The following is a 23,026-nucleotide window of genomic DNA, read 5'->3' on the forward strand; positions in this document are numbered from 1 at the left end:
TATGCTTGAAGCAAAAAATATGTTTGGGAGTATATGTTACAGAAGCGATTTTTTGTGAGCGTGTATGTGGCATCTAATATCCGTCAAAGTGTGAGAAAAAAATACAAAAAAGAATGTGAAATAATACAAGCTATAGTTTTTTGTGTGAATGTCCGTTTACTAGAGTCATACAGCAAAACAAAAAATTGCGTATTTTTCGTTGATTGTTGAAGAAGTTTATATGAATGCATTTTAGTGCCCACCAATTGGGGGGAGTTATTTATAGCAAATACACACAATTTAGATGCAAAAATTTTAAACAATTCTGAAACGAATTGGATTCATTTTTGGGAAGAATAATTTGTGTCTGTAATTTCCATTTAAAATTATCATATACGATCCAAAATTAACAGTATTCTACATGGACGAAAAATACTAGTTTTCATATGTTTCGGTGTAAAAATTATTTGTTTGGAACTCTACTGTTTGGTATATTATTTTTAAGTGCAAACACACAGTGTTCATTAACTAATTTAATATCTCAGCAAAAAAATTTGGAAGTTCTTCCAACGGCACAACTTTAAAAGTAATTCCAGAAGATGCACTCCCAATGATGTTCTTTATTTTAACTACCCAGGAAGTTCTTTTAATTCAATTTTTTACAACTTGGTTTTTTCATACTTTTAATGGGTAATTTTAGCTTTTTTGTTTCAAATAGGTTAAAAACAGAGTAAGAATTCATAAAATGGTACAAATCATTTAAATTTTGTCGAAAAAAATGCTAATCCAATCTGAAAACATTGTGATTTTTTCAAAAAAATATTTGAGGTCAAATATTTCCGACAATTGTTAGAATACATTAAAAATTATAAAAAATAAAAAAATATTTATTTGACAAAATATCACAGAATTTTTTCATTTACATCCAAAACATTGAATTCGGATCACACCAAAAGAAGTGATGCAAATTCAGTGCAACTGCTGTTGAATTGGAAGACTTCCGTCGTATGACAACCCCACACGGATGAAAAAGACTGTTTTTCATATGTTTGCCTATAAACATTATATGTTTGGAACACAAATTTTTAAACACAATATTTTTGAGTGCAAGCATATAATGTTCATAAACTAGCATAACATGTTTGGGACATATATGTTAATATGTTAGAACATATTATGTTTGGGACATAAAATGTTTGTAAATATAATATGCTTGGATGCAAACATATATTAATTTAGAAATAGCCTATAAACATATATGTGTTTAGTAGCTTGGAGCGCTATTTAACAGGGAGCGATATTGAATTAAGTTGGTGGTTGTTGCTTGTTATTACAAAATTAACATTTTATTTTTCCTTGGGCAATTGATCAGCTACTTCTTTGATCCTTACAAACTGTGTGGTCCGCTGTTCGAATCCCCGTCCGGCAAAAGGTAAAATTAAAATAAAAAAAATCATAAAATTGAATAATTTCTTCTACAATGTTTGTATTACAGAAAAAGGTGCTAAGAACTAAAAAATTTCGTGGAAGTGAGAAAGATGTGGGGGAATATACAATTAGGCAGAAACAAAATTTTGAGCATTCAGGTCGAAAACCTATGTTGTTAGCACCTATATTACCTGTTTATTTTCATAATTCATTATGATTGTAAATATATAAATAAATAAATAAAATTTTGAGCACAATATTGTTTGGGAGAATTTTTTTAAGCATATAATATTTTTGGGTGCAAAATGCTTTCAAACATATTATATGTTCACATAATAACATATTGTGTTTTGGAAGACAACATTAGTGAATTTGGATGCAAAAATACAAAATGTTTGGAACTTAGACTACCCAAACATATATTGTTTAGACCAATATGCTTTCAAACATATTATATATTGGAAGAGATCAAACATATAAATGTTTGGGCAATACCCAAAAATGTATATGCTTGAAGCAAAATATGTTTGGGAGTATATGTTACAGAAGCGATTTTTTGTGAGCGTGCACAGTGATGCCAATTTGGTGCTTTTAGCACCAAATTTAGTGCTTTTTGATTTCCAAAAAGCACCAAATTGTCTTTTTAGTGCCTTTTCAAAAAAAGCACCAACTTGGTGCTTTCTGGCATTTTCATTTAGTGCTTTTGGTTCTTTTGAAAAGTATTAAATTTAATTGACGATATCTTCTCAAACAAAAATTCAGAATAGACTTTCAAAAGCTTGAGAAACTATATTTTAGGGTATTCTTTAGAAATGTCAAAGGACGAGTGACGAATTTCTGAACGTGATAAAGATGTCATTTAAACGTTTATATTAAATTCACAAATCACTCATAACTGATATAAGAAATAGAATCCCTCCAAATATTAATATTTCCAAATTTAATGTCAAAAAATGTTTTTCTCGCCTGAAAAAAAAAAAATTCGTGAAATTTGGAAAGCATTACATATGAATTCGAAACACGCAAACTTTAGTCATGAAATTTGTGCCAATTAAATTTCTTATCAATAAGAACTATTATATTATGTACCATTATGGTTCAGAAAATAGAGGTTGAGGAAAATTAGAACTGCGTGAAATTAATACACAAAAGTGTGAAGTTTTTTTTTTTTAGTAGAACATTGAAGGAATGTGGTATTTTGGTGCTTTTTGCCCTTTGGGAGTTGGCATCCCTGCAACCCCATGTTAAATTCATCGCTTCTGCGTCAGTCCTGCACCACTTCCGGATCCAAAAAGAACATTTTCATTGCTTTGTTTGCGACGCATTTTTTGCTGGGATAATATAATATATTTTTGGGACACATATGTTAATATGTTAGAACATATTATGATTGCGACATTACATTTTCTTAAATATAATATCTCTGGATGCAAATATATATTAAATTGGAAATTTCGTATAAACATATATATGTTTAGAGAGAAGTTCACCAATGTGGTATCACAATGGACTGAATAGTCTAAGTGAGCCTGATACATCGGGCTGCCACCTAACCTAACCTAACCTAACCTAACCTTACATGTTTAGATATGTCAGAGAGAGCGAGAGAGAATATAGGCACAATATAAAGATGGCGATGGAGATAGACAACGAAAGACATGACAAGTTTAATTACAACAAATAAAAATGTAGGTATTTTTCATGATTGCTTATGGACTTACATATTTTGTATATAAATCAATATTTGAGGTGTAAATTGAATAAATTTCAAACATTTGTATTCCTACACAATTATATTTAAGATATTTTGGAGGAAAGCAACAAATGTTTTGAAAACTGAAACTAACTATTTGGAGCCTTAAACAATGATATACTTACGGTGAAACTTAACTTGTTCACTAATAGAAAAAATTGCATTCCACAATCGTGAACGGACGGTGGCAACATTAAACGGAAACGTTCACAAAAATCAAAACGGAATGTTCCCGATTTCATGAACTGAATTCGTTTTTCTTTGACCATGACTAGTCTTAAAATAATAGTTTGACGTTGTTATGCCAACTCCGCCGGCGGTGTAATGTGCTAAGGCGGCTGTTGACGCGTATTGTGCAGACAACACAGGTTCGAGTCATGGTACCGGAAATAATTTTTTTAAGCTTGTTATAAATTCGTAACCATTACGTTTTCAGATAATGGACGCTGGTTGTTGTTTTGACAACACATGGTGTCATTTTAACGATGTACTCGTAAGATTGACCCCGTCTGTTCTCAGTTTGACAACACATGTGTGTTGATCTAATTTCATGAACGGATCGTTTTGCAATGACTACGCCATTCAGGATTTTGTCTATGGGTGTTTCCAGAGTACATAATTTTTATACCCTGCGCCACACTGTGGAACAGGGTATTATAAGTTAGTGCATATGTTTGCAATACCCAGAAGGAGACGAAATAGACACATGGTGTCTTTGGCAAAAATGCTCAGGGTGGGCTCTTGAGTCGATATAGCGATGTCCATCTGTCCGTGAACACATTTTTGTAATCAAAGTCTAGGTCGCAGTTTTAGTCCAATCGACTTCAAATTTGGCACAAGTATGTGTTTTGGCTCACAATAGATCCCTATTGATTTTGGAAGAAATCGGTTCAGATTTAGATATAGCTTCCATATATATATATATATATATTTCGCCCGATATGGACTTATATGGCCCCAGAAGCCAGAGTTTTACCCTAATTTGCTTAAAATTTTGCACAAGAAGAACAATTAGTACTATAGTCAAGTGTGCCAAATTTTATTGAAATCGGTTCAGTTTTAGATGTAGCTCCAATATATATCTTTCGCCCGATATGGACTAATATGGTCCCATAAGCCAGAGTTTTACCCCAATTTGGTTGAAATTTTGCACAGGGAGAAGATTTAGCATTATAGCTATGCCTGCCGTCGGTTGAAATCGGTTAAGATTTAGATATAGCTCCCATATGTAGCTTTCGGCCGATTTACACTCATATGACCACAGAGGCCAATTTTTTGCTCCGATTTAGTTGAAATTTTTCACAGGGAGTAGAATTAGCATTGTAGCTATGCGTGCCAAATTTGGTTGAAATCGGTTCAGATTTAGATATATCTCCCATATATAGCTTTCACCCGATTTACACTCATATGACCACAGAGGACAATTTTAGTTGAAATTTTGCACAGGGAGTAGAATTAGCATTGTTGCTATGCGTGCCAAATTTGGTTGGAATCGGTTCAGATTTAGATATAGCTCCCATATATATGTTTTTCTGATTTCGACAAAAATGGTCAAAATACCAACAATTTCCTTGTAAAATCGCCACTGCCTAGTCGAAAAGTTGTAAAAATGACTCTAATTTTCCTAAACTTCTAATACATATATATCGAGCGATAAATCATAAATAAACTTTTGCGAAGTTCCTTAAAATTGCTTCAGATAAAATGTTTCCCATATTTTTTACTAACATTGTGTTCCACCCTAGTGCATTAGCCGACTTAAATTTTGAGTCTATAGATTTTGTAGAAGTCTACCAAATTCTGTCCAGATCGAGTGATATTTAAATGTATGTATTTGGGACAAACCTTTATATATAGCCAACAACACATTTGACGGATGTGATATGGTATCGAAAATTTAGATCTACAAAGTGGTGCAGGGTATAATATAGTCGGCCCCGCCCGACTTAGACTATCGTTACTTGTTTTTTTTATATTTTAAGTCTAATTAATTTAAAACAAGTATATAAAGGGTGATTCTTTTGAGGTTAGGATTTTCATGCATTAGTATTTGACAGATCACGTGGGATTTCAGACATGGTGTCAAAGAGAAAGATGCTCAGTATGCTTTGACATTTCATCATGAATAGACTTACTAACGAGCCACAACGTCGAATTTTCAGTGAATGGGCCCTAGAAAAGTTGGCAGAAAATCCGCTTTTTTATCGACAAATTTTGTTCAGCGATGAGGCTCATTTCTGGTTGAATGGCTACGTAAATAAGCAAAATTGCCGCATTTGGAGTGAAGAGCAACCAGAAGCCGTTCAAGAACTGCCCATGCATCCCGAAAAATGCACTGTTTGGTGTGGTTTGTACGCTGGTGGAATCATTGGACCGTATTTTTTCAAAGATGCTGTTGGACGCAACGTTACGGTGAATGGCGATCGCTATCGTTCGATGCTAACAAACTTTTTGTTGCCAAAAATGGAAGAACTGAACTTGGTTGACATGTGGTTTCAACAAGATGGCGCTACATGCCACACAGCTCGCGATTCTATGGCCATTTTGAGGGAAAACTTCGGAGAACAATTCATCTCAAGAAATGGACCGGTAAGTTGGCCACCAAGATCATGCGATTTGACGCCTTTAGACTATTTTTTGTGGGGCTACGTCAAGTCTAAAGTCTACAGAAATAAGCCAGCAACTATTCCAGCTTTGGAAGACAACATTTCCGAAGAAATTCGGGCTATTCCGGCCGAAATGCTCGAAAAAGTTGCCCAAAATTGGATTTTCCGAATGGACCACCTAAGACGCAGCCGCGGTCAACATTTAAATGAAATTATCTTCAAAAAGTAAATGTCATGGACCAATCTAACGTTTCAAATAAAGAACCGATGAGATTTTGCAAATTTTATGCGTTTTTTTTTTAAAAAGTTATCAAGCTCTTAACAAATCACCCTTTACGACCTACCGAATCGTAATATAATTATAATTATGAATGGTGGTTAGAGGACCCATAGTAACACTACGTACACCATTCATACCGGATGAAATTATCTCATCCAAGAGGCTCCGCAAACCAAATTTGGGGATAGGTGTATATGGAGGCTAGTTATAAATATGGACCGATATGGACCAATTTTTTCATGATTATAAGATAGCATATACTAACATTGCGTACCAATTTTTTTACCAGAGCGAATACAAATTGCTTCTCCAAACAAATCTGGGTGTCGGTTTATATGGGTGTTATATCTAGAAGTGGTCCGATATAGCCCGTTTGCAATACCATCCGACCTAACAGGTTGGCTGATAAGTCCCCGGTCTGACACATACACGCTCACAAAAAATCGCTTCTGTAACATATACTCCCAAACATATTTTGCTTCAAGCATATACATTTTTGGGTATTGCCCAAACATTTATATGTTTGATCTCTTCCAATATATAATATGTTTGAAAGCATATTGGTCTAAAAAAATATATGTTTGGGTAGTCAATTTCCAAACATTTTGTATTTTTGCATCCAAATTCAATAATGTTGTCTTCCAAAAAACAATATGTTATTATGTGACCATATAATATGTTTGGAAGCATTTTGCACTCAAAAATATTATATGCTTAAAAAAATTCTCCCAAACAATATTGTGCTCTAAATTTTATTTATTTATTTATATATTTACAATCATAATGAATTATGAAAATAAACAGGTAATATAGGTGCTAACAACATAGGTTTTCGACCTGAATGCTCAAAATTTTGTTTCTGCCCAATTGTATATTCCCCCACATCTTTCTCACTTCCACGAGATTTTTTAGTTCTTAGCACCTTTTTCTGTAATACAAAAATTGTAGAATAAATTATTCAATTTTATGATTTTTTTTTTATTTTAATTTTACCTTTTGCCGGACGGGGATTCGAACAGCGGACCACACAGTTTGTAAGGATCAAAGAAGTAGCTGATCAATTGCCCAAGGAAAAATAAAATGTTAATTTTGTAATAACAAGCAACAACCACCAACTTAATTCAAAATCGCTCCCTGTTAAATAGCGCTCCAAGCTACTAAACACATATATGTTTATAGGCTATTTCTAAATTAATATATGTTTGCATCCAAGCATATTATATTTACAAACATTTTATGTCCCAAACATAATATGTTCTAACATATTAACATATATGTCCCAAACATGTTATGCTAGTTTATGAACATTATATGCTTGCACTCAAAAATATTGTGTTTAAAAATTTGTGTTCCAAACATATAATGTTTATAGCCAAACATATGAAAAACAGTCTTTTTCAACCGTGTAGATGGCATCGCTAGTATTAAATGCATATTATTTTTATATAGTACCAATCTTCGTGTCAATGATTCGTGTCAAAATTTGACGTCTGTAAGTCAATTTGTTTGTGAGATAGAGCGTCTTTTGTGAAGCAACTTTTGTTATTGTGAAAAAATGGAAAAAAAGGAATTTCGTGTTGTGATAAAATACTGTTTTCTGAAGGGGGAAAAATATGGTGGAAGCAAAAACTTGGCTTGATAATGAGTTTCCGGACTCTGCCTCAGGGAAATCAACAATAATTGAACGCAGTGGACGCTCGAAAGAGGTGGTTACCGACGAAAACATCAAAAAATCCACAAAATGATTTTGAATGACCGTAAAATGAAGTTGATCGAGATAGCAGAGGCCTTAAAGATATCAAAGGAACGTGTTGGTCATATCATTCATCAATATTTGGATATGCGGAAGCTCTGTGCAAAATGGGTGCCGCGCGAGCTCACATTTGACCAAAAACAACAACGTGTTGATGATTTTGAGCGGTGCTTGCAGCTGTTAACTCGTAATACACCCGAGTTTTTCCGTCGATATGTGACAATGGATGAAACATGGCTCCATTACTACACTCCTGAGTCCAATCGACAGTCGGCTGAGTGGACATCGACCGGTGAACCGTCTCCGAAGCGTGGAAAGACTCAAAAGTCCGCTGGCAAAGTAATGACCTCTGTTCTTTGGGATGCGCATGTAATAATTTTTATCGGTTATCTTGGGAAGGGAAAAACCATCAACAGTTACAATTATATGGCGTTATTGGAGCGTTTGAAGGTCGAAATCGCGGCAAAACGGCCCCATATGAAGAAGAAAAAGTGTTGTTCCACCAAGACAACGCACCGTGCCACAAGTCATTGAGAACGATGGCAAAAATTCATGAATTGGGTTTCGAATTGCTTCCCCACCCGCCGTATTCTCCTGATCTGGCCCCAGCAACTTTTTCTTGTTCTCAGACCTCAAAAGGATGCTCGCAGGGAAAATTTTAGCTGCAATGAAGAGGTGATCGCCGAAACTGAGGCCTATTTTGAGGCAAAACCGAAGGAGTACTACCAAAATGGTATCAAAAAATTGGAAGGTCGTTATAATCGTTGTATCGGTCTTGAAGGGAACTATGTTGAATAATAACAAGTAAGTAAAGTAGAAAGTCGGGCGGGGCCGACTATATCATACCCTAAACCACCATTACAGAATTAGTAATCATAAGCATTTGTGGGGTAACATAGAGGGATAAACCACAGTTGCATATTTAAGAAAATTAAGGGGTACATGTCTATGGGTGCTTTGTGTCAATCTGACTATAGCTCATAATCAATATTGCCCGGGAAAATGTTCGGTTTACCCTACAAGGACAAAAAAAGTTCCCTACTTTCCCATACATTCTCAAACAATTTTCTCTACTATATTTTTCGTTAAATTTAAAAAATTTTACAAAACAAAAATGGTTCTAAGTACTTTATTATCTTAAAACATGAATATGCAATGAATATAACTTAGAATATAAATTTGTATTACCACCACGTTTGCCACAGTTGGTAGAATTCTACCCAAATTAGTAATCTTTTTTGTTAAATCTCTATAAAAATAAAATTTTGGAAAAAGTTTCTATAAACAAATTTTTGTGAGAAATTTTTCTATAGAAATAAAATTTTGACAATAAATTCTATAGAAATAACATTTTGAGAAAAAATTCCACAGAAATAAAATTTTGAGAAAAATTTTTATAGAAATAATATTTTGAAAAAAAATGTCTATAGAAATACAATTTTGACAAACTGTTCTATAGAAATAAAATGTTGACAAAATTTTCTACAGGAATAAAGTTTACCACACATTGTTAAAGATCAAGCCTTGCCGGCTTCTAATTTCCTCCTCTAGAGGCACCAAAATGTAAAAATTATTACAAATTGTGTTGAGTGAAAATGTCCTACATTGTGGCCTTACGTCCCTACAAGACGCTAAATATTAGAAAAACTCTACATATAGGGAATTTCCCCTACTTCTAGCAACACTGGCTGTGTTGATATTGCGCCTACGGAGCTAGTATGCCACTAATATTGAAGTCCATTATTAAAAAAGAGAAAATCGTTAAATTAGTGTGGGTAATAAATACAAATTTGTAAAAATCGAGCAATATTCTTATGTAAGAGCTACAAGTACGTATAAGTACGATCGGCTAGTACATCAAAATTTGAAATTTGAGTAACATTGGTTAATAAATAAGAGTACTATGGCCAAATTTGGGAAAATCGAGCGATGCATATATATGGAAGCTATATCTAAATCTGAACCAATTTGCATAATAATTTGCGGGTTTGATTAATACCACAAAAGTTTACCTAGTGCAAGATTTGAGAAAGATCAGTTAAGAAATGAGGCCTGTATGGTCAAACATAAGGAATTTTTCATAATCGCGTGATACATATATGGGAGCTATATCTACATCTGTACCGATTTCGATGAAATTTTGCACATATACACACAAAGAAAAAATAAGAAAAGATTTCTTAATTCAAGCCGCAGCGGTGTCAGAAGTATAGCTAGTACGGTTTTTCTAACACCAAGCTAAGATTTCTCAATTCAAGTATAGAATTTTTAAGTACATGTGGCTTAAATTTAGTATTTTTTAAGAAACGGAATACTGATTTCAAGCTACGAACCACACTTAATTCAATATTTGAGCTATCTTGAATTAAGACATATAATGCTTGTATTAATCCCGAAGCTCTTTTCATTATAATCCCGAAAATGCTTCCTTTAAGCTTTCTTAATTCTTATTTTATGCCGGCTCAGTTCTTGATTTACGTTAACCAGTTATCAATTCAATCTATTTAGTACTGGATTCAATCCTGAAAATGTCTCAAATTTGTCATGATCAGTTCTTAATTTAAGTATGAAAGGTACTTAAGTTATGTACACACATTGCTTATTTTAAGATCGACCTTTTCTTAATTCAATCATTCATCGTACTTTATTTAGGAAAACTCTGCACTTAATTCAAGCTAGAAAAAATTGTATTTGAAGTTTTTATAAGTGCAATTCAATCCGAGAAATTACTTAAATTAAGAGAGAATATTTAATTTAAGTTTTGTATATATTCGATATAAGTCGGAAACAATCATAATTTAAGTATAATTTAATCCCGTATCCAAACCCCATAAATAAAACGCGTTTAATTTAGATCACATTTTTATTTACAACAAAAGTTTTATGGCTAAATTATATACATACAATAAGTAGTCAATGAAATAAAAAAGGCTAGTATACATGTTTGGGTCTGGCATATACTTTCCCATTATTGATGGGATACAAATGCATTGGAAATGTATTGAATTCATTGATATTTTTCATTTGAATTTGTTCTTTAACTGAACCAACTTCATAGGCTCTGAAGTGTTTATCGAAACTTTTAATTGAAATTTCTTTACATAAAATAAAAACATTTTCAATGTCATTAACATTCTTGTGATAATTAATATAAACATAATTAAGATATTAAGAAAATAAATTAAAAAATAAGGCGATAAAAAATATGTTATTTTAGAATAAAATATATACCTTCAGAGATTCCTCAGACGGCAAAACCCATACAATTTCATCAAGGAGCAAAGTGAATTCATTAATCCTAATTTTTATATCATTAGATACAGCCTCGCTTGTAATTATATTTATAAGTTCATCTCGATAGTCTTTCGTCAGACTTTGATACTTGCGTTCATATTGAATAATTGCCCTTCCAATAGCATTTTCGCATAATATGTCCGCCAAGCTCTAAAGAAAAAAAGTCCGTAGTTCAACTAACGCTAAATTTAACATACATGTTTTTAGTTAAATGATATGTTTTTAGTTAAATTTAATTTTTTTTTCGAAATTTTGCACGGCTCAATAAAGTTTCATACGGTTTCCAAAAATAGTAAGAATGCACTACTTTATGGTTAAAATGGTCATGATTTGCGCCAATGATTTTTTCTTTACTTTTAGTTTATTTCTTCTCTATTTCGTAAATTACAGTAAAAAATTAAAATTAAATCAAAAAATTATTAAATTTTCTTGTTTTAAACACGCTTTGTTTAAATCTCAAAATAGGGTGCACATTTTAGTGCAATTTTGCCACCAGGTTGTTCATTCTTCCTATATAACAGTTTACTTTTTTCTGTGTAAGAAATAATAGTTTAATTTTACCCTATTTAAATTTTTTTTCCCACGAAAATCACAATTCTTCTTGTGGACATCTTTCGCTTGAGGACCCGCGATTGGCATTGGTACCTCATCGTGGTGTACCTAAATGAAAAGAAATATTTTCAAATTTAAATAAAGCTATTTTTAATGGTCCAGTGTTACCTGTTCATTTCTCCATTTGTAAAGTTTTTCTCGAAATTCAATTCGAAGTCCGAGAACTGGAATGGCTTCCTTTATGCCTTCGTTTTGCAAATAAATTAAATTTGAGCTGTTTATTTTTGCGTCTACACAACACATAGATAAAAATTATAAATAATATTCTATTTAAAAATTGTTTGTTATTAAGTAGTGAAAAGTGAACATTAACGAAAATGTAGATTTATTTCTAAAATTTTAACAAAACTATTTCACTTATAGTAGCATGATATAATTATTATATGATATAATAAAGAATATAAATACAAAAATATAGGAATTAAAAAATTTTTGAATGTCTTTAACGCTATCGAAAGTTCAAAACAGGCTCAATTTAAATAGTTTTACTTTTGAACAATTTTAAACTCCAATTTTTTCCTTCAAAATATGATTTTTAAACTACAGGAAAAATTTAATATGTTTAATATTTATTTTTAATTAGACAAATCTATTAACTTATTTATATCATGCTGTTATTAGTAAATCTTTTTGTTAAACTTGTCAAAATAAATCTACATTTTCTTCCATGTTGAGTTCACTTTTTGGGCGTGAATAAACACAAACATCCACACATGCCTCATTAATACACTATAATGAAGAAGCTTACAAAAATAAGTATACACATTTTCTCAAACACAAGTCTCTTTTCGTTTTAAGTTTGGATGTATGTGCACATGCATATTTCAGTTTGGTAGTATGTACGTATGTATGAAAAAAATTGTTTGAAAACATCACATTCAATATTACTCACATTTTTTCAATTTCCTATTTAATTTCATACTTTCTTATTTCAAATAATAAATCGACCAATTCTAGTAAACTCTTTGAGAGAATCAAATAAAGGCACTATATACATTGGTACAAGCGCACACAAATATTGCTCTGCATACGACAAATATTACATTTTCTAAATAGTGTACCAAACGTTTTCGCACAATTTTTTCTTAGCTAAAAAAACTCGAACACATTTTACGTACATACATACCAACTTAAAATATGTATATGCACATACTACCAAACATAAAACGAGAAAAGGCTTGTGTTTGAGAAAATGTGTATACATACTTATTTTTGTAAGCTTAGGCATGCATGGGTGGGTGCCAACCAGAGTTTGTGTTTATTCACATATTTTAAATTGGTATGTATGGCATGTACGTGAAATATGTGTTGGTAAAAAAAAGTTTAGAAACAAAAAAGCGATCTTTCCTAATAAATAAATTATTGTGTACACAATTACACAAATAAGAAAACATATCTCCTAAAAACATTTATACCAACATATATTTCACGTACATGCCATACATACCAATTTAAAATATGCATTTACACATACATATATACTTGTACCATTACACATTTATATTATTTTTTCACTCACTTTCACTTAAATTTATACTTACCTTTTAGGTATGCGAAAGCCGCACAACAGTTTATTGTTTTTAAAATTTGTTTTAATTCTTTGTCTCCATCTTCCTGTTGGGCTTCGTCCGTATTTACTTCAACCGCACTCATCTTTTCACTATGACTCCAAAACTGAAACTAAAAGCAAAAGTCTAAATGCCTGAGCTAAGTAGAACAGGGATGGAAAATATACACCGTAGCACTAAAAACGTACTTTTGCTAATTAAATCGTACCTTAAAGCAGACAAACTCACTTTTGTCCAAATACTTGTTTTTGAGGTAGGATAGGGTATTTGAAAGAGAAAATTGTAAGTAAATTTTTCTAGATATAAATCCTTACGATTAATATAAAAATGTTTATTTGTTTATATCAAGATCCGTTAGGGCACGGTTAGCTAACATTTAATCGAATCAACGGATATATCAGTCATCCCGCCTATATACTTATATGTCAGCTTGGAACTTAACTGTTAAAAAATTTGCATAAACCGGAGAGAAGATATTCGCAATTTACTACCTGTTGAATATCTTAATATTAAATAGTTTGCTAAACACAGAAACAAAAGTTTGTTACTAAAATTTTGTTCACAAAAATATATATAAAAATTTAAATTTTTATGTTTTTCTGAGTTCGATAACTCGAAATGATCCAATTCTTAGCAAACCCCAAATAAAATTTCTTACCATTTGTAATGAAGTTAATTAGTTCCATGCATGTCCAGAAAAGTTCTTGGATACAATGTTTTCCATCCCTGGCGCATATATCGAGTATGATGCGCTTATGAAGAGAGTAAAGAGGCAGAGAGAGGAGGTATATTCTTACAAACATAAGCTTTACTTGAGTACAGCAGTATTATCATATTAGTTTTAGGGGATGAAAGCAGTGTTGCCGTTTGACAATTTTCTTCTTGAATGATGGGTATAGATTAAATTATGAGAAAGATTTTAATAAATAAATAAAATTATGAGATTGTTCGTATTAATTGATTCTTCAATATAAAATGTTTGCTTTTGTTTCTCACTTTCACTTCGAAAGCTCGCATGGCATTTTTTGATAATCGGTAGTTTATTACTAAATGTATTTTATGCGTCCTTTATGGTAGCATCATTTTGTAATATAAATTCATTTCTTATTAACTCTGTCACCAAGCTCTTTTTTATGAAAATTTTTATAGGAACATAATGCATCATCGTTTACATAGATTCTTTCAATATGTCTGAAAACGGTAATTAATTGGGAATATTGTATTTTTTCATCCAAATAGTGTTTATAGAATATATAAACAATTATTTAAAACCTCATTCACATTACACTTCCAAAATCCACTTTAACTAGATTTCAACTGTCATTTGCCTTATAAATAAGGGATTTAAAATTCACTTTTTATAGATTTCAAGCCTAATGTGTATAAGGTATAACTTATGTTTGATATGAAAATAAACATTTGAAATTTACGGATAGTTAATTGACTTGTGGAAGTTTTTTAGTTTTACATAATTTCAACAAGCGGAAACACTGACTTTGTATTCTGTGAGCATACAAATGAGAGTAAACTTTATATTTTTTCTCCCTCTATTTTCTCTATTTTTTCCGAACTAAAAACAAGAGTGTTTGCACTTCAGTGAGCACTAATTTCTCATTTTTAGCTTCCCTGAGCTTGATTTCGTTAGATGATCTCTTCTCAACTTGATTAAAGTACAAAATAGTACAGACGTACTTAAAATTTTAAGTACAAATCTGGGCTAAAATCAAGAATTTAAAACTCAATTTAGTTTAGTATTATTTTTTTGTGTGTAGTTAGTACTGTAGGGAACTGGATCTAGCCAACTCTTAGTAAGATCGGTTAATAAATAAGGGTTCTATGGCCAAATTTGGGAAAATCGGGCTATACATATATATGGGAGCTATATCTAAATTTGAACCGATTTCGATGGCTTTTGCACATATAGTTAGCGCTATAGAAGACTACATTTAGCAAAATTTGGGTAAGATCGGTTGATAAATAAGGGTTTTATGGTCAAATTTAGAAAAATCGGGCGGTACATATATATGGGAGCTATAGCTAAATCTGAACCGATTTCGATGATTTTTTGCACACATAGTTAGTGCTATAGAAGATTATATTTAGCCAACTTTGAGTAAGATCGGTTGATAAATAAAGGTTTTGTGGCCAAATTTGGGAAATCGGGCGATACATATATATGAGAGCTATATCTACATCTGAACCGATTTGAATGAAATTTTGCAGACTTGAAGGCCGATGGAAAAGATTACCTTTTGCCAAATTTGGAGACGATCGGTTTGAAAACAAGCGCAATGTGACCCCATTTGTCGAAATCGGGCGATACATATATATGGGAGCTATACCTAAATTTGATCCGATTTCTTCCAAATTCAATAGCGTTCGTCCTTGTGCCCGAAAAACTCCCAGTACCAAATTTCATCAAAATCGGTTAATAATTGCGACCGGAATCCTGTGAACAACAAATACATGGACAGACGGACGGACGGACACCAAGCGCTAGATCGACTCAGGAGGTGATTCTGAGTCGATCGGTATATATTTTATGGGGTCTAAAATCAATATTTCTGGTAGGCACATTTTTTGGCCGATCAAACTTATTATACCCTGACTATGTGGTTTAGGGTATAAAAACGAATTTTGACAAAAAAAAAATGTGTTTTTCTTTGTTAGACCGATCGGGCAGCACTCAGTGATAAGAGAGAAGTTCACCACTATGCTATCACAATGGACTGAATAGTCTAAGTGAGCCTGAAATATCGGGCTGCCACTATGGTTTAGGGTATAAAAACGAATTTTGACAAAAAAATGTGTTTTTCTTTGTTAGACCGATCGGGCAGCACTCAGTGATAAGAGAGAAGTTCACCACTATGCTATCACAATGGACTGAATTGTCTAAGTGAGCCTGAAATATCGGGCTGCCACTATACCTAACCTAACCATATATACTTTATGGGGTCTACGATCTATATGTCTTTTGAAACCGGGCATGTTATAATTCGATTTAATCAAGTAATTTTTACTTGCTCTTTGTCTGTCATGACTAAAAATGTTGAAGTAGTATTGCAGAATCTCTGTATTTAAAGTATGATAAGTAAGAATTTTATTTCCATAAATTTGGTACATAACATAGTGACACTTGATATACGACTTCGACAATAATTTTAAACCCTAAAATCTGTAAATAAATATTTGGCGGGAATACGTTTGAAAATTTTATTCCATCGTCGCAAGAGATATGCATTCATGGTACTCTCCACCACAGGAGTAAACAATTCAAGCAGCTGTTCTCGATTAGAATTGAATAGATCGTTGGTGCTATCGGACAATTCGTTCTGACCTTCACCAAAAAGATTATCAAATCGCACTCGAATATCTCCGACACTAACTAATTTCGTTGCTAGGAATATGAGTTGGAAGAATTTTTCGCCATCACGTTCCACTTTTTCTGTTATGAAGGAGACGTCTACAACAAGTTTAGCTGAAATGAGATGAAAGGATAGTAAATCATATTAAAAGGATATTATATCAAAACTTCAAATACAAATATCTATGATCGATGTTCCTTTGCCATTGATGTCCAGTACCAATATTCTTCCTTTCATCGTGTAATCTCCTTTGGTGTGATATTTTGGAATGTTGATAACGTACTGGAAGTTTGACCCATGTTGAACCCTATATAGAAGACAGTATGAGAATAAAATTTAATAAAATCATTTCTGTGATTGAAGAAATTTCATTTAAAAAATAATTGGATCAACTAATTTCATGATTGAATCCAAAAATTATTTTTTTCTTTGTATGGAGACTATGACCTGTCATTACAAGAAAACTAATTTCTATAGGTTTTTACCTCCATTACTCGAATGAGCACGCACTGAAAAAAATATTATCGTGAGGCCAAATATTTCATGTCCTTAAAATACGAATGCTAATTTTGCTTAGCATCAAAGACGTATTTCTCTAATATAAAGCTTTTTTCTTTGTCCAAATGTCTATAAAATTTTCAATGAAGTCGTATTGTCCTTATAATTAAGTGATTTGACTTAAAAATTGGTATCGTAACATGAAAGAACAATTTTTTGGGGTAAGGTCAACTTGACTTTAAAAATTCTTTAAAATTAATGAAATTGTCTTTAAATTTGTTGTCTTTTTGCATCTTGACTACAAAGCAAAAATCGTTCAAAATTAGGACATGTTTTTCAACACACGTTTTTACTTGAAATAAAGCATAATTTCTACTGGAAGTCGAGTCTGAATTTGGAAAATAAAGTTGTCGTTAACTCGTTTTTAAAGGACTTTGATAGCATATGAAGAAAAAAATTAAAATTTGCTTCCTAAAAGCAAGGACACAAAACCTAAATTTAAAAGAGAATTGTGTCTTAAAAGCATCCTTACTTGTATTCTCCGCTTCTTTGGCTCGTTATCAATATCAAAATATTTAAAATAAAGACAACATGTTTGGAAACGGACATGTTTTTTTTCAGTGCGTGTAGTAAAATTGGTAAATTGGGTATATGAGACCTACATCAGAAACTTCCTGATTTAAACCAAACTTGAGTCAAAGTCTTCGTGAACCTAGAACACCTGTAGGTTTCGACAAGGCAAGAAATCAAATCGTGAGATCGGTCTATGTGGGCTAACCAAAAACATGAAACGATACATCCCATACATGGCACACTTATTTATAGACCCAGAATGCCTCTGGATTTTCAATTTCAAGCAAATCGGATAATAGTTGTGGTGTCTAGATTCTCAGTAAACCATTTCGGGGGTAGGTTTATATGGAGGCTATACCAAATCCCGGACCGATATTGCTTATGTTTGAACTTGACGTGCCGGCAGACAAACAAGGAATCATGTCAAAAGTAAAGAAGTGTCAAAATTCAGGACTATTTAATGCTTTTAGAAACAGGCGTACGTTGGTACACGGTCTTGGAATTTCTCGCTGATCAATAATATATACACTGAAAAAAATATTGACCTAATATGGAAGATTATGCAACTTAAATTTTAGGACTCAAAATTTACGCAATGCTAAGAACAAAATTCTTTAAAATAATGACATTTTAATTAAAAGAAAGTTTGTAATCCTTGCTTCAAAAACTTTTTTCATTCAATTTAGGACTCAAATCTTGAAATTTTGCGTCCCTCTGTTAAAGTTGTAGATCTTTGAAGTAAGGCAAATGTTCCTTAAAATAAAGAAAAACATTTTTAATTTAAAGTAATCGTCTTTAACTCAACTGACATATTGCATTTTTAAATTTAAGATAAAAATGCTTCAAATATAGGCTAAGACTTATTTTAAGGATTTGCATCTTTGGCATAATTTGGATTTTGAAACTGGAATTTGTTTGTACATGAATACCTTTATTAATATATAAATTTATTAATATATACAGAATAAAAATTCGATGAATGAGATCTGTATCCAATTTTAATTTTATCGATCCTAGATTTAAAGCCAGGGAGGTCCCTAAAAAAGTCTTTATTTTAAAGAAGGCGCATCTTTGGCTCGGAATCAATACCAAAATCCTTAAAGGAAGGTCAAAATCTTTGGATCCAAGTAAACTTTTTTTGTGAGTGTAGATGATGTCTGAAATGTAATGCTAAACCAAAGAAAAGCGCAATATTTTGGTATTTTTTAGTGTCCGTGAGTGCAATGGTACTGAGTCCTGTTGGAATGTTCGTGGTCTGCGGACGAAATGTTTGTCTGCCAACACTGAAAAAAATTTGGTCGTGAGGGCCTAGAAGACGAATTTCTCTGATATAAAGTTTTGTTTTTGTCCAAATGATGTCATTTTGTCCTTATAGTTAAGTGATTCGACTTAACAATGGGTATCTTTACATGAAAGAAAATTATGTTGGACTAAGATCTACAATATGGCTTTAATAATTCTGAACAAAAATCTTCAAATTTAATGAAATTGTTTTTAAATTTTTTGACTTTCTGCATTTTGACTACAAAGCAAAACGGAGATGTCTCTCGACACTTTATTTTAAAGACCTTTTGCTCTTGAAATATATCATACTTGAAGTGGAGTCTGAACTTTAAAATTGAAATTGCCGTTAACACGCTTTTAAAGGACTTTGATAGCACATGAAGAAGAAGAGCTGAAAACACGAATAAGGTAAAAAATCCTAGAATTAAGTACGCAAACTTCAATTTAAAAGAGAGTTGTGTCTTTAACGTATACTTGCTTGAATTCTTCGCTTTTTTGGCTCGAAATCAATACCAAAATCTTTAGAATCGAGGAAGCTTGTTTTTTAGTACAGGGCTTCAATGACCCCACGGTCGATGAATACGAACGGCAGTGAGCATCGACCGTACACTCACAAAGCAAGTTTACTTGGATCCAAAGATTTGGACCGTCCCTTAAGGATTTTGGTATTGATTCCGAGCCAAAGATGTGGTATCTTTAAAATAAACACATTTTTAGGGATCTATCTGGCTTTAAAGCTGGGATCAATAAAATTAAAAATAGGATACAGATTGTTTTTGCCATATATTAATAAAGCTATTTAATAAAGCTAAATCCAAATAAACTTTAAACCAAAGATGCTAAATCCTCAAAATAAATCTTAGCATATATTTGAAGAGTTTTTATCTTAAGTCAAATGATTCAATATTTCACTTAATTTAAGGAAGATTTCTTTAAATCAAAAATGTGTTTCTTTACTTTAAGGAAAATTTGCCTTAGTTTAAAGACAAATTTCCAAAATTATGTCCCAAATTTAATCAAACAAATTTTTGAATCAATAATTATAAACTTGATTTTAACTAAAATTTCATTATTTTAAAGGAATTTTTCCTTAATGTTTTGTAAATTGCGCATCCCAAAATTTAGGTTGCGTAATCTTTTATATCAAGTAAATATTTTTATAAACTGTACGGAGACCCCCCTTGTAATATCGGTAACGCTTGAGTTCTGATAGCTAATCGAAGGTGTACATTTCTAGCTGACCTCTTCCCAAACTAAATCATGGGAGAAAACCAAATTTGGCATTTGGTCGAAGCATCGATCATTGATTTGATAGATCTGGCCTTCAGTTGGTGGATCATTTCTGGCATTGTTACCATGTTTTTTAACTTTGTCGCACCGTTTGTAACACATGGAAAAATGTGTATATATATTCTGGGTCGTGGAGAAATTCCGAGATGATATAGCGATATACGTCCGTATGGATGTCCATCCGTAATACAAACAATATAGAAGAAATTATTCGATGTCATAATTTCTTTTAAATTTCGATCGAACGAAGAATCGCATCATACAATTTGAAACACATTATTAATTAGGCTGCTTAGCTGGTATTTTCATCAACAAATAATTAACGTAATAGACGTCAAAGAACTAGCAATGCATACCGTCAAACAGTTTTATATATAGACCATAGGATTGGGCACCTACGAGCAGACGTAAAGAAACTTTATTTGATAGAAACATACCCTTTAGTTGGACAGTTTCTAACAAATACAACTTTTGAAAACGGAGATTGTGCAATATTACATATATTTAAAAAATGTTCGCAAGATTTCGAAAAGATCTTCGGTACTATATTAAATATTTACTATGAATCTTCAAACTGTGTCTTATTGAAAACTTAGAACAAAAAGAACAGTGTTTGATATAAACGAAATGGACTGTAAGTTATGAATAAAAAGAAGTTTCTGTATTGCAAACAATTTTGTAACAAAAAACTTTATTTTGAAATTTTTCGAAGAAACGAACAAGGTGTTCGAGTGAGTGTGAGTCTCTAAACTCAATGACTCCAAGTTCACACATTTTTATAAAAATTAAATTTCTACAAGAAGAGAGGGAAGTATAACAGGCTCAAATAGCTTAGTTACTTCCTCATGGGGATTCAAAAACATATTTGTCATAAAAATATTATTTTCTTGCCAAACATAAACATGTTCCATGTTCTCCGTGAAAAAGTAACAGTTTGCTTTAGAAACATGTTTGAGGGCGATAATTTTCTTTCTTTGGTGTATATACGCGAAGAAAATGTATTTTCCTCCGGAACGAAATTTTAGACAAAAGTAATTCCCAGTTATGTAAAGCATATAAACCTGAACTTGTGGCAAACGTTGTAAGGATTGTCTCTAATATTTTATATATGCTTTAAAAAAAATAAGCGTCAAAAACAATTGTTTGTTTCAGTGTAGAGACCCGGATGTTCATGCAAATCGTTTTGAGGAGAACATTTTTCAGCTTATGGTTATTTAAAATTCGACCCGGATGAACCTATTAACAGCATTTAATTGTTAACAATACAATTTTATATAAATCGTAATTAATACCATTTGGTACCCTGCCTTACCCAACTGCCTTACCCAACATTCTGAATTGATGAACTCGACAATCCAGTTGCAATAATATCATAAACGTCTAGATCTATTGTGACCAGTGATTCTGATTGGTCTACATGAATCTTCTTCAACTTCAGGGGATCAAGCGAGGAGAATGCTTTCGATCCGGGAATATCTAAAATTGTTAATTTGAATGTAAAATGTAAGTAATTTCGTTAAATGCTGAATAGCTCACCTCCTTTCCATTTCAGAAAAATCGATTGAAATAAATCGGTCACACATTTACTATTGTCAGGATCTCTCAATGTACATGGTGTGAAGAATGTGGCTATAATCGTTACCAGAATTCCAATTTAATTTTATTTTAATGCATATTCAAAAATATTGATAAAAAAAACTCCTACATACGTGTTGATTTAATAAAATTGTCGGCCTGAACATTTGATATTATCAGCGATGCAATCACGGCAATGTAGAAAGCATTAATCGTTCTATAATCGTTCGATAACTTCATCGTCATCATAATGCTACCGAAAATGTAGAATGTTTTTAACTGACTAACCTATACTTTTTCCAATCTCACAATTAAATATTTTTTTGTCAAAATACTTGCAGATGAGTATGCAAATAAGTAAAGAACAAAGAATAGTTGGTTTCGATGTACGTTATATAGTGGTTAGAAAAAAAACAGCGAATAATGAGTAAGAATGACAACAAAATTCGGGAGAGTTTATGTACACTCAAAAAAAGTTTACCTGGATCCAGAGATCTTAATCTTCCCTTAAGGATTGTGGCATTGATTCCAAATTTGCCAAAGATGAGGCTTCTTTAAAATAAAGGCATCTTCTAAGGACTTATCTAGCATTGAATCTGGGAATAAAAAAAATAAAATTAACATAGGATATAGATTTTATTTATCGAATTTTCATTCTCCTTTTGCGATGTGATAATAAAGCTAATCACGTACAAGCAAATCAGCCATTTGTTTGTACATGATTCCAAACTATAACAACTACATAAAAGCAAACAATTTTTTCTTAAACTCAAACAAAACTTTAAAACAAAATTAACTCAATCAAAAATGGTTTTCTTTACTTAAAGGAAAATGTGCCTTAGTCAAAAGATGATTGAATATATTTTTGAATCAAAGATTGCAAACTTTATTTTAATTAAAATTTCATTATTTTCAAGAAATTTGTCTTTTAAATTGCATCAATATTTTTTTAGTGTAGCATAGACTATTATGCTATTCTGAAAGAAATGTTTTAAATGTTTTAAGGAATGACATTTTAGAGAAACGAATTTTTCTTTTGACGACAAAAATTTTTTCTTTGACGGAATTAAAAAATGATTAAGGGACATTCGTTGAGACGTTTATGATAAATTGGGGTTTATTTGCTGTAAATACTTTTCCCGGAATTTCGTTCCGGAGAAAAGTATTT

The 23,026-nt window shown here is 32.0% G+C and overlaps 2 protein-coding genes and 1 long non-coding RNA gene across 3 annotated transcripts; 1 reads left to right on the forward strand and 2 right to left on the reverse strand.

Annotated features, from left to right (window-relative positions):
* Positions 1 to 10,736: 10,736 nt before the first annotated feature.
* LOC142241715 (uncharacterized) lies at positions 10,737 to 13,371 on the reverse strand. Its single transcript, XM_075313501.1, has 4 exons — positions 13,247 to 13,371; positions 11,814 to 11,935; positions 11,655 to 11,753; positions 10,737 to 11,243 (listed from the first exon to the last, which is right to left on the reverse strand). Exons 1-4 carry the CDS (start codon positions 13,356 to 13,358, stop codon positions 11,013 to 11,015), a joined length of 564 nt encoding a protein of 187 aa, XP_075169616.1. The 5' UTR covers positions 13,359 to 13,371; the 3' UTR covers positions 10,737 to 11,012.
* A 2,978-nt stretch (positions 13,372 to 16,349) lies between these two features.
* Positions 16,350 to 22,124, reverse strand: LOC142241725 (protein takeout-like). The gene is made up of 5 exons (XM_075313509.1): positions 21,993 to 22,124; positions 21,820 to 21,912; positions 21,609 to 21,759; positions 16,815 to 16,945; positions 16,350 to 16,751 (listed from the first exon to the last, which is right to left on the reverse strand). The coding sequence occupies exons 1-5, from the start codon at positions 22,105 to 22,107 to the stop codon at positions 16,435 to 16,437; spliced, it is 807 nt and encodes a 268-aa protein (XP_075169624.1). The 5' UTR covers positions 22,108 to 22,124; the 3' UTR covers positions 16,350 to 16,434.
* LOC142241733 (uncharacterized) lies at positions 21,648 to 21,987 on the forward strand. The gene is made up of 2 exons (XR_012723784.1): positions 21,648 to 21,779; positions 21,836 to 21,987. It is a non-coding gene; the product is annotated as an uncharacterized LOC142241733 (long non-coding RNA).
* Positions 22,125 to 23,026: the final 902 nt, after the last annotated feature.

This window comes from Haematobia irritans, chromosome 1 (assembly GCF_050003625.1).
Source record: "Haematobia irritans isolate KBUSLIRL chromosome 1, ASM5000362v1, whole genome shotgun sequence".
NCBI lineage: Eukaryota > Metazoa > Arthropoda > Insecta > Diptera > Muscidae > Haematobia > Haematobia irritans.

Coding starts and splice junctions, on each gene's coding strand:
- LOC142241715 (XM_075313501.1), bottom strand. CDS start 13,358: ATGAGTGCGGTTGAAGTAAATACGGACGAAGCCCAACAGGAAGATGGA. Junction 11,936..13,246: donor GGCTTTCGCATACCTAAAAG/GTAAGTATAAAT, acceptor TGTGTTGTGTAG/ACGCAAAAATAAACAGCTCA. Junction 11,244..11,654: donor GGAAAAAAAATTTAAATAGG/GTAAAATTAAAC, acceptor TTTTTTCTTTAG/AGCTTGGCGGACATATTATG.
- LOC142241725 (XM_075313509.1), bottom strand. CDS start 22,107: ATGATGACGATGAAGTTATCGAACGATTATAGAACGATTAATGCTTTC. Junction 21,760..21,819: donor TTTTCTGAAATGGAAAGGAG/GTGAGCTATTCA, acceptor TAACAATTTTAG/ATATTCCCGGATCGAAAGCA. Junction 16,946..21,608: donor TCATCAATTCAGAATGTTGG/GTAAGGCAGTTG, acceptor TCTTCTATATAG/GGTTCAACATGGGTCAAACT.